Below are 13,299 nucleotides of genomic sequence, written 5' to 3'. Positions count from 1 at the left end.
ACCAGCATGACAGGCCTGAATCTATGTGACATCAACAAAACCTGTTGGAGAGACAGGTTTGTCTCCCAGAGGCTGCCGTATCACAGGAATGCACTTCCCAAACATGTCAAACAGAGTACCATACAGACCCTCATCAAGTGCATCTGTGATGAGTGGATGTGAAAACACAAATCTGTCCCAGGGGGTCGCACCTGTGTCCCTCAATGACAGGGGGCAACAGGTGCTGATCGATGATTCTGTTGGGGATAAAGTAATGGCTAGGCTTGTAAGGGACCCAGGGCTATTACTCTTCTAACCTTCTATGATCCTATGAACCTGTGATCATACAGAACTCCCAGGTGACACGTATCAAGAGTAGCATGCTGTGTCAGGGGTATGCATGCAAGATTATGCTGTTTCCCCCATTGTCCCTCACACACTGTTCTACACATACACAACTAGGTAACCAAGCACATATACAGCTGTACCTTGCCGATGTCACATTTCTGCATTGCCACTATGCCATTTCGAGCTGCTGTATTGGCAGCAAGTTGCCATGCTATACACACACAGACACCTGCAACAGACACAGAATAAGGTCTGGGAGACAACAGTTACTCAGCCATACTAACAATAATACAGCATTATGTGTATGCATGACAGTTGCCAATAGACAGCAGCTAATGGCCTAACACTACTGCACTACAAACTGTCATTAACTGTATTATATTCACCCTGTGCATTGGACACATATTAGCATGTCTCTGCATCGATGGTATGGATGGCACGGATGTGGCATAGGTATCACATGCCAAAGGCCTAGACTGTGCCACACAGTTGACATCATGAGTGTGTGTCTGGAGGGGTGCTGGTCAGCTGGGCCATGGAAAGGAGCTGTGTGTGTCTGGAGGTGACCTGCATGTATGTGTGATTGTGTGCATGTACACAGTTGAGCCATGTGGCAGCCCTACACGAGGATATGTTGGACAGCTGTGGATCATGCATGTCAGAATAGACAGTTCACTGTCTCTGGCCATGAACAAGGGAACTGGTTCTGCCATTTCTGATGGTGACTGGTGTCTGCTTGGTCTGTGTCTCTCACAGGACTGCACAGGACCACATGCCCATGGCCTGCCATGTTTTGGTGTGGACTTCACCCTTCCTTCGGTAGTGCTGATGGTACTGATACTACAGGAGTGTGACTGTGCATGACCACGTGAGCTCTCAGCTGCCACTGTTGGTGACCTATGTCCATGTGTCCAATGCCCTACTCCCATCACATTTTCAAGCATAGACAGTGCACGGTTAAGGACTGATAATGTCTCACCCCACCATCTATCCACTACATCAGTGAAATGATGCAAGGCATCACCAATGCTATGGATGGAGTAATGCATGCCAGGCAGTGTGGCATCCATGACCCTGAGCTTCCATCTCATGTACCGTTCACAACATGCCTGTGCCTCCATGATGGACTGAAACATGCATTGGGTGACATATGCTGTGACACCTCTGACAGGTGCTGGATGGGCAGCAGTCCTTTGAGCACCCCTGTCTATCTGCCTGTTTGGGACCTTGTCACCTCTCTGGCTATGGCTAGTGTCTACAGTCACAGATGCCATAGTCACCACACTCTCCTGTTCAATGCCACCAGACTCTGACTGTCCAATATCTGTGGCAGCTGGGGACTGGGTATGTGTGGGCATACTGACTGTGTGTTGGGATATTGGGGAAGGAAGTGGGATGTCAACCAATGGGACATAGTCAGCCCCCAACAACCCCACCTGTACCTGACTATGGTCACCGTCATCATCAGAGTCTGATGAGACATTGACATCAGGTTGTGAGGGTTACACACTCTAACCCCCATGGTCAGCTGTGAGGTGAAGACAACATGACTACATTAATCCGTGCACTACAATGTCTGCTGATCCACAGACACACACACACACACACACACACACACACACACACACACACACACACACACACACAAAATCATACAGGTAAAGTGGAACAAATGCATTATACAGCTCACACGTTATGACTGATGCCATGCACAACACACAAGCAGACCACAACAGACACACACACAAGACAGCCCCTTGACAACATGCATTACAGCTATGGCCAGTTAATGTTGCTAGTACTACACACCTGTGAGATAAGTGACATGTCAGTGTATGTGATGGACCTTCACCTAAAACAGTGGCCATAATAGTAATGCACCACTTTACAGCAAACTGCCTACACCTTCACAAAAATGCATGCTAATATGTTACAGCTCCTGAAAATATGCTACTGTGATTACCAATGTCATGCACTGCAGTGAAACTCTCCACAAGTGATCATGCAATAATTGCAATATGGATAAGTTTAACAGTTGTGTCCATGGGAAACTGGCAGCCCTTAACATGCCAAGGGTATACATGAACCATAACAAAACAGTTCCACACTCACTGGCTACAGCATGATGGACCCCAGCCACACCAGATGTACCTATGGATTTGTGTGTGGAGAGGTATTGTTAGCAGACACAAATGTGGCATTGTACAGTATAATATCTACATATATCAACATGTACTGTACAAACTGTGACTCTACCCACATTGCTGACATTCACAATATGTGTGCACACATGTGAATTACAACCCCTCACCCCACATATGCAGATCGACCTATGTGTATAGGTATGTAAAGGTTGCCACTATGAATGCTACAGTGTTAAAGTGATGACAACTGGATGCTCATCTGGACCCTCCTTGGCTATGGACGCTATGACACCCACCTTCACATCATATGGTGTTATTGATTCTTGTGAGCTGGTGGATGAACCCAGATTTGCCAGGAACACCTTTGTGGCCAAGGGTGGTTGTTGTGTAGCAGGCCCTCCACTGATGCCAGCATGGTCCCTGGCCACACCTGTGGCCCTTTGCCATGCATGATGTATGAGATCAGTGGCCCGGTATCTGACCTGCTCATAGCTCCTGTCATGCAGGCCCACATGAATAACTGATGCCATGAGGTCTGCCAACAGTGCAGCACATTCTTGCTGGTTATGGAGAACCTTGGAAAAAAACACCTGGTGATGGAGTCTCAGGGCATCAACTATGGCGGTGGTCTCAGCTTCTGAGAAAGATGGATTCCTATGGCAGTACATCCCACCTGAAAGACATGAAGAGGGGAAGACATAACAGGACCACAAAAATTGCTCAACATCATTTGCACACCCTGCACATCCGCATTTGCCAGCACTATCCACCACTAACTCCCACATCATATCCTCACCATCCTACACCACAGTATGTATGTGGCTATCAGTAACATAATGGCAATACATCATGCATTGCCCTCCTGATCTTGATGTCTCCTGCCACTTTCTACATGTCCTATAAGGTGTTCAAATGCATTGTCCTGTTGGACCTATTACTGCTCGTTCATAGCCTGTCTATATTGGATGCAGGGTGTTAGCCTCCTACTGTTGTAGTAAGCGTCTGGGCTGTAGGCCCATCCCGTAGATCACCATGGCCTTCCTTCCTCAGATTCTGGACTATATGGATGGACAATTCCCTACAGTTTTCCATGCCAGTCCAGTTGATATAGGTGTCCTGGTACAGTGTTGCACCTGCCTCATGTACATAGGGGCAACCATCAACAAACACCAGCAAGGAACACACTGTGTGAGAGATGCAATGACATTAGAAACCTAGAGTCCATGCTCTCTCCCTGTCAAGCCCATAGATCTGTCACCAAACAGGTTTTAACACAATCAGTACACCTCAAACACCACACACACCAACACAGAACACACACACACACACACACACACACACACACACACACACACACACACACACACACACACACACACACACACACACATGCAAAGGTCCCCAACATCCACATCCACAAGTAAAGGAGACCTCCAAGGCCAAGCCACACATGAATTCCCCAGCTCTATGCAGCACATACCACACATGGCCACACACCTGTGTCCCACAGACATGCAGATGTCACCACATGTCAAACATATTACACATAGGAGACTCTGTTGTGAGACATACTGATGTGTCTCTCACCTGGCTGTATATGTGGATGGTCACAGTTACTTGTGCGTCAGGTTACATAATCCACCATATTGCATATGCACTGCTGTCTTTCACCAGGTACTGTCATAAGTCTGTCACAGTCCATGTTGGTGTGCCTGACCTGAGATGTACGTCCATGGACTATATGCAGTGAGACATGAGTGAGCACACTGATTATGTGTCCCAGGCAGATATGTCCCTAGCCTTATGCAGCATTATGCTGTCACCCAGACTGATGCCACAATACAGTCAGGAAATGATTGACCTTAACATGTGGCATTTTATCCTGTGATATTCCAGGGGGTTCCAATACTTGTGAGATATGCAAGAGATGGCCTCCATCTGTCTCAACTGGACTTCAGGCATCTGGCAATGGCTCTTGTTACCACCACCATTCTGCCTTCTTTAGGAAAAGTGGTGAGGTTATCACTACCAACATACAACTGTCAGTGCAGCACACATTGAAGGCCATACTGCTAAATGATAGGAGTCTACACATGACACTGCCCTTAATGCAAGCATTCTTAACCCTGAGAAATCCTGACATCTGTACAGTCACACACACACATGGTTCAAAGCTGGAGAGAGCACCCCAGCCTTACCTTGTCAACCATCCTATCATACAGTCATACCCCAAAGTGTGGGCAGAAATATCATGGGACATGTGATGTCTGTATATATGAGAGACATGCACATCTCCGTGCAGTTACTGCAGGCAGTAAGATGCACAGGGGACATTGAAGAGACAGTTCACCATTGCCAACACACCTATTCAAATCAGTGCTAGCTATTGGCCATCACATGTGACCAGGAAGCTGCCTATATGGACCTCATCAACTGTATTATGATTTGGGTCTGTAACCTGATCCTGGGTCACTTGAATGATCCAAACATACACTGGGAGACATCCATGCCAGCACACAAATGGCCAGAGAGCCATGAACAGTGGAATTACAAATATCTCAATGCAGCTAGAGGCTACCCCCTCATGAGGTGAAGGTGTGTTGGTGTTGATATTACACAACACAGGTTACCACTGCAGCATCCCTACATTGTCATCTTCCATGGCAAAGCAGCATTCATGCGGTTATGTTTGTAGTTACCATCTCCCGCAATACCCATCTAGCTAGAGTCAGACATGCATACACCTCCAACATGAAATACAGCCTCCTGGGAGTGGTATACATAGCTTCACAGCCCCCAACTCCTCTTTAAGGACTGGCAGCAATATCCACACATATGCACAAGTGCTATATGTGCATTTGTATAGATGCATGGAGTCAGGTATACCCAACAAGGCTACATCATTTTCTGCAAGGGTACATACATCTGTCTATATCAGGGAAGACATACCACTGTCTGAGACAAAGTAGGAGCAGATGTCCATTTTGGAGCAATGTCGCCTTAGCGTGTACAAGTGAATGGGATCACTCCTGGAAACCTGCACAGCAAACCCCGCTCCCACATTGTCGACACCTACTATAGACAATAATCTCCCATTCTGCACATATGTCTGCAACATCACAGGAAGCAATTTCATCTTCTCAGTTGTGGTCAAGGACACCAGCTATAACAGTGCTGTAGATATAGCATACTTGATGCCAGACAGAGTCAGTGTAGGCTTCAGCCCCTGCCCCCCCACCCATAAGTACATCAGCATATCCACAGATTACCACTGCCATGTGAAAGTCATGGTATCCATCCTCCACAGAGCTGAGTTGGCCAAGTGGGCTAATGTGCTATGCTGTAGTTTAGCAGGTCCTGGGTTCAGTACTTGACAGGTTTGAATATTTTTGCTGATGTGACATCAGTTTAATGCATGATATATGTATAGAACCACTAATTATTCTCCAGAGCTGAGGTAGCCTAGTGGGCTAATGTAGTATCTATAGCTCAGAGGGCCTTGGGTTCAATAGTTGGCAGGCATCAATATTTTTGCTGATGTGACATCACTGTAATGCATGCTATATTTATAGAAACAGGAGTTATTCTCCTGAAATGAGTTGGCCTAGTGAACTATTACATTATGCTGTAATTTAGAGGGTTGTGGATTTAAGACTTGGCAGCAAGTGATTATTTTGTTGGCGTGCATAACCGTGTCAGTATCACATAAGGTGATTAAATCAGTTTTAAATAGCACTAAGTGTGTTTGCATGGAATTGTGCAATGTGCTGCGATGCTAAGTGGCACTTAGTCCCACTTAAATTCATGCTATTCCAAAAAAAAAAGAAAAGATAAAAGGAGTAATAGGAAAGTGGTGAAATGGGGGCAAGCAGGGGGAAACCAATATGAAAGGCAGGTAGGGATGTGCAGGATGGGTGTAGGAAAGGACCATAGCTCTCCGTTTCTTGTACAGCAACAACTGTGCATGTTGTGGACAACTTGGAAGTTGGAGCCTCACACCCCAGAGGAAGAGGTGTGGGTGACATAAGTTTGTTGATTAGTTGCTGGGATGATTTATTAATGGCAGTGTACGTGGGGTGAAATGGAGAGCTATGTATGGGGCAATTTTTTTTGTGGGACAGATGCCGTTTTTTTTCCTAAGGAGATAGTGGAATGTTGGGGAAGGCTTGTAGGAACATTTGGGGAGGTATGTTGGGTAGGAGAGGTTGCATTTGCAGATAGACAAGACAGCAGGCAGGGGTGGTGTATGACACATGAGGGGAGAAAAAACCTTGGACGGGGATGGTGTTTGAGAATCAGAGGATCAAGTGCCCCCAGATGGCAACAGTGGGGCTGAGCTCCCCTCCCTTGGGCAATCACCATTGCTCCTTCACAGCCCTGAAGGTGTCTGTGCTGAGGGATGGGTGCTGGGGCCAGCTTGCCCCTTCAGATGCACCAGTCTGCTCTTGATCTGACACAGTCAGTCAGCCAAATCCTGCTGTATAACCCTGAGCACCATCCCTGTGAACTAATTTCAGGTGACAACATCCTCTCCATGCCTGGACCCAGGGGGGAGGGGCCCCAACCCCTGAGATGGTTCCACCCATGGGTGGCACAGGACCAATGGAGGAGGCACCTCCAGGTTGGGTCCCAGATGTGCTGGGACCCAGTGCCATGGCCAAATAAAGTGGGAAAGGCACATCCACTGGAACTAGCCTACCCAGTCATGCTATGGTGTCGAGGTTTGTCAACGTGTATTGGTTGGTCATAAACAGAACATTTCAATGGTAGTTATAACAGCATGTATCAGTGTTCCAATTAACCCAGAACAACAGAATTGCATAGCAAACAGAACACAGGCATAAATGTAATAACAATCATTGTAAAAGCATGCCAGTAACAGTTACAACAAAAGGCCAAAAACATTAGCCTTTCAACAAGGTATGTTAGTATGCAATTGTAATATATAACCCAAAATACAACATAAGGCCCAACATTAGGTTTTGAGAACAACATATGTAAAAATGCAACCATACCCGTACTGTAAGAATAATGATTTGTGATGTAGATAAGGGCTGTGGGGGGGACAGTCCATTACCAACTGTATAGGCTATATTTTTCACAACAGTACTGCTCAGTACTGCTCGGTACTCTACAGGTCTGCCCTTACTTTATGTCTACAAGTGCTCTATAGCTTCTGTAGCATGTACATACCTCTCAAGCTATCCATATGGGATGGTATTGACCAAGATATAACACCTACAGGTACATAGCTACAGGGGACTATTACATGTCAGGGGAACATATCTGATTACCAAAGTGTACTCTGCACTAATCTTGTGTGAGTGTGCAACTGACATACTTCAGTTGGGGTAATATCTGTGCCCAAGGTTTTTGGCAGCAATGATCACTATCCATGACAGCGTGACACTTGAGAGACATGTATCATGCACAGTACAGAGACTTTACACTTATCCTGCTGTCATTGGCAGGCATGTCATTAGACTATCAGCGAACATTCATAGACACACCAGGCATACAGCCATATGAACAACAGACCATTAATTTATCTTATTAATTTGGAATAGTACTGTACTTCATGTAATTTTATTTAATAGAGTCTTATCACCTTGCTGAGAAATGCTGTTTGCGCACTTTTACATCTGGACACAGAAATTAGTATACCCTTCATGCAGCTACAACAGGCATTTATTTACCTGTAAATCCTGTGGAGAAAATATCTGTTAGTAATCCATAATTGTTTCTATAAATAGTCAGTAGTACTTGTCTGTTACTATAAATATATGTTAGTGCCTGTCCCTGAATTGGTGTGTGGCAAAATGAACAGCATATATATTGCTTATTACACTGAGCTAGTAGGCCACTGCTGTGTGCTGATTGAGTGATATGTACCTAAAGCTCACCTGGTGACAAAGTGTGACCTGGTAATATAGGTAGAGTGTAACACAAGACTGCAGTGACAGTTTAACATACATGCATGAGATTCATGCATGGCAGAGACAGTAGGTGAACTGTGTATTAATACTTGGAATTCAGTTGTACACAACCCCTAGTGGATGTGAATATGTCTGATCTGTACAGACCATATTGGGGTGCTGGGTTGCCTACCTGACCCATACACATTTGCAGATGGTATATTTGCAGTCTACAGCTGTTACAGTTTCATACTTGCCTGTATCAGCGTACCTTCATTCAGGGATGCATATAGCTGAAATACAAAGGTTAACACAAGACAATCCTGGGAGAAACGCACTATAATACCTTAGACATTACTAATCTAGGTTCAGATCTTAGTGCAGAACAAATATCATTTTGCATTACATCTTGTAGTCCAGCTCCATATCTACACTTTAACATGACAGTTATTTATTGGCCAACCTTTGGTCACTGCATGGTGTTATACCCATGTTTACTTCACAAAACCTGTAATAGTTTATTTCTTGAACAGCAGCCCAGAATACACACAACAATTGTTAGAACACAGACTTATTGGGTGACATGACACAGGGATTAGTATACAGCTGACAGTCTTTATTGTTCTACACTTTAAATAATGCAAGCATTGGAAGACATCTGTTATTACACAATATATGCAGTACTATCTTTATTTCTTCAGAATTCTGACTGCAGTTGTACTGTATTTCCTGCAGATTAGGAATGCAGTTATTTTTTTCCCTTCACATTTTCAATGCTGGTGTACTTTATTAACAGAGCATGTATTATTAGTACAGTATACATGTTATTCCCAAACATTATTAATGCTGTATTAACTTTCTTTCCATAACAGTAGCATGTTTCATGCTTTCATCTATATTGAACTGTACCTGGCAATGCTCAGTTATATCAGTCCAGGTCTATGTACACATTCATTGCAGTACACTCACAACCGACTATACCTACTGGCAGTTACTAATTTACTCTTTCTTAATTAGATTACTATATATTGCAAGATATATATGTACTCACCACACTTTCAGAACATCCTGGCCAGGCGCCATGTGTGGGCCTCCAGGTGGCGAGCCGTCTTCTCTGCAGTTGTGGGGGGGGGGCACACACCATTATGCATACCTGTCTATCAGATATTCATACTAGAATTTGGTAAATCAATGGTTCTTATACTTAGAAACTACTGGGGCATTGCGGTCCTGAGCATCTTGGATTCACTGGGCCAAGAGCTCCCCCTTCCTTTGCTTCAGGGTGTCATAATGATGACACACCTGTTCACTAGTGTGGGGGATTCCAGTTGCAGTGGTGAGGTCATGTGCCAGATGGTCCCAGGCCTCTGACTTGTATTCAGAGCCCTGGCACTGGCCCTGCAGTAGCTGGTCACCATGATCTTTAACAAGGAGCCCAACCATGACCCTGGACTCCAAAGTGCCCCCGTGCTGCACCTGAAAGTGTGCACACTCTCCAACTCCAGCCATAGCTTCTACAGTGATTAAACTCCAACAGGTTCTGGCTGTATTCCTGCCTGTTCAGCTTAAATAAGGCTGTTTTTCCACCCTCTGCTACCACTGGACCATTTTTAAAAATGCTAATCGAAGACTAGCACCTCACAAACCCACTAAGTTAAGCTGAGCAATGCTTAAACTGGCAATGCTTAGCAATGCTTAGTAGTGCACAAACCAGCTTATCTGAGCTGAGGACTGCTTAAACTTGGATTGCAAACAAGTCCTGTTTAAGCATTCCTTGACTTGGCTTAGCAATGCTTAGCAGAGCTTAGCTATGGACAAACTAGAATTTTCATAAATATAAAAAAACAATTATAGAAAGTAATTATTCATTAATGATACTTTATTATTATGTATATCTCTTTTACTTTATATCTCCTAAACATGATGCATTTCACTACATTATCTTGGAGTGTAACTTTGATGTATTGGACAATTGCATGTAACTGGAGCTTTTATCATCAGGTCTCCACTGAATAAGGGATTCTGGTCCAGCTAGACTAACAAATGTCAATGTATGCATAAAAAAAAAAAACTTTAAAACATTTTCCTATCGCATAAAAAAAGCTGAATGTCCTGTATTTGAACCATGCACCTACTGAACACAAAGCTGTCACTCTAACCATTCAGCTACTGAGGATATGGTGATTAAAGCTATACAGCTCTATATAGCTCTCAGTTACATTTAACCATTTCTGAGCAACGCATGATGCCATGCAATCCCACGCACCTATGCTTAAACTTGACCTTTTCCATAAAATTAAAAGCATCCAGTTTCTATTTTTAGATGTCTGGCACATGTGTATCACTAAGTGCCATGCTGAGCTGAGCAAACACAAGATGAAAAAAAAAAAGTAATGACATTGTCACATTGATATGTTAGTGCCATCCAGCATGTTGACAGTGCAGGGGGTGTGTTACGGACAATGTAACACATCCCCTACAAATAAACCAAAAAATAGTCAAGTAAACACTTTTAACATTCCTATTTCAGTGCTGTCTAGCACTTTGACAGTACAGGAGGTGTGTTACAGTGCTGGGAGATGTGTAACACACCCCCCTACACTGATTCGGTAACTGTGTACATGGCTCTCCCTCAGTAGCCCATCTTCATTAATATGCAAGGCATGCTGCCAAGGGGGAGCTGCAGATATGGCCACTGTACACACCATGTAGGGATTGCACTATTCCTACAGGCAGTTTATTAAACCTGGTGGATAGTCTTTTGCTTTTAACTGTGCTTAACTTAATGCTGACTTACACATGCTTGCTTTTGCAGTTATATATTATTCTTTATTTATCCTTTCTAATATTTCATTCCCCGGGTTAGTCCTACTGGTATAGTGGCCTCTTTTCAGGGGAGAACTAGGTGATATTCATGCTATTATGAAGAATTGAGCCAGGGGATCAGTATAGTTCCCCTACTCATTTTGTGGGTGCATTTACAACTTTTAAATCCACCTGAGCTACTTCCAACCAAAGCAGATGGCACAGTCTGGGAACAGCACCCCCCTAATTCTGCACTGCAGTGTTAACAGTATGAGGGGGGAAAACTTGCAGATGTCTTATCTTCCAGCATCAAAGGCATGTGTATTACCTGTTAAGCCAATGACACTGTGAAGGATGACCCCTAGTTAGAGTTATGTATTCTTACAATATCAGATATTATTGATTATAAAGCTTTTCTAATATAAGAAAAGATTACCTGGGGTATATCTCCCCAAAGGTCTGGCAGTCGATTTATAAGTGGATGATTAGTGTAGCACTATATTTGGACAAGCAGCATAGCAAATATTTTTGTGATGTGGAGTTTTGTACTTAGAAAATAAATTATGTGTGTTACAGTTCAATTCTTGATTATGCATTAAGCAATGCTATTGTTTTGTATTGCATCTTAAGAAAAAAAAAGAAAAATGCTAAATATATTTTGTTTCTCTATCTCTTATAGGTATATGACCTTTTAAAGCCAGAATTGCATCCGTTTGTAAAAGTTAGAGTTGTACAAGTATGAAAAATGTTGAATGGGCTGAATAATGAACTAAGGATAAAATTGCTATAGCCACTATAATTCTGATTAAGCAATAACTATGCAAATGAAAAGAAAATGCAGAAACATGAAGGAAAATGTCCCTCAGAAAGCTCTTATTAGCAAGGGCTGAAAAGTGTACATTAAAATATGCTTCTTTTGTTTGTCTTTGTAATTAAAATGAGATATTCTGATATATTTTTAGATCTATGAAATTAAGTTTTGATTAGAAAGTTTACCATAGTTTATACAATTAAGTTTACCAGTAATGTATAAACAGCATCACAGATTCAGTGGACATAATTTGAAAAATACTTTGATAATGTAGATCTGGGCATTTACCTTTTTTCCCCGAGGTGATTTTTATAGGTGTTTTTTATATAAGCAGTAGACTGTATGGAAATATATATGTCTAAACAGACACACACACACACACACACACAGATGCAGTTCATGTGCTTGTGTGGTAAACTCTTTGAAAAGTATTCAACATTCTGACAGTTTTCTATATCACTAGACTGTGTATGTCATCATTTTGGCCAAGCATGTGCTTTTTTCTGTACTCATTTCAACATATGTAACTAGCTGCACACACACACACACACACACACACACACACACACACACACACACACACACACACACACACACACACACACACACACACACACACACACATATGCATGCATGCACATGCAGAGAGACACACATGGACATATATACACACATGCAATCTCAAGCATACATGCAAAAGCGCACACACGCATACATATGCACATTCTCATATGCATGAATATAGACACACACAGACACGGCTCTTCTATATGAGGTCAAAGTGAAATTCTCATGCATCAGTTGCCTGAAGAAGAAGCTATACAGCAAGATAAGGTTGACTGTTGTTTCCCATAGGAAATCATTGCTGGTGTGATTTCTATGTTTGCGCCAGCAATGGTTCCCTTCTTGTGGAGTATATCTCTCTTCTTTAAGATAGTGCAACCACTGAGATGGTAAATATACATCTGAGTGGGTGTAAGTGGCCTGCCCCAAGCATAAAGGAGTACAGGAGGGTTAATCCCCCCTGCAAAAGTGCCCGAAGTTAACTTTATCACCATTCTTTGTTTTGGACATTGTGATTTCATGCTCATGGTTATGCAATTTGGCAGTCCATAGCAGAGCACATGCTGTACACACACACACACACACACACACACACACACACACACACACACACACACACACACACACACCTTAATTTTATACAAGTAAATCAGCATGACAGCATTATATCAACTTGGAAGAATACATTCAAAAGTTTTATTTTCAGCAGCAGCATAAAACTATGTATACTTAA

General features: G+C 43.2%; 1 protein-coding gene across 1 annotated transcript in view; it reads left to right on the top strand.

Annotated features, from left to right (window-relative positions):
• Window positions 1-12,316, top strand: part of LOC122795069 (IgGFc-binding protein-like) — a 342,549-nt gene extending 330,233 nt beyond the window's left edge. Inside the window, exon 7 of the mRNA XM_044063644.1 lies at window positions 11,871-12,316. Coding sequence (XP_043919579.1) covers window positions 11,871-11,933 — 63 coding nt within the window. The 3' untranslated portion in view covers window positions 11,934-12,316. The remainder of the gene's footprint in view (window positions 1-11,870) is intronic.
• The last annotated feature ends 983 nt before the right edge of the window (window positions 12,317-13,299 follow it).

The sequence above is a fragment of the Protopterus annectens genome, chromosome 2.part1, assembly GCF_019279795.1.
Source record: "Protopterus annectens isolate FY-2018-M chromosome 2.part1, PAN1.0, whole genome shotgun sequence".
Lineage (NCBI taxonomy): Eukaryota > Metazoa > Chordata > Ceratodontiformes > Protopteridae > Protopterus > Protopterus annectens.
The sequence above is the reverse complement of the archived record's forward strand: the minus strand, read 5'-3'. Positions and strand labels throughout refer to the sequence as shown.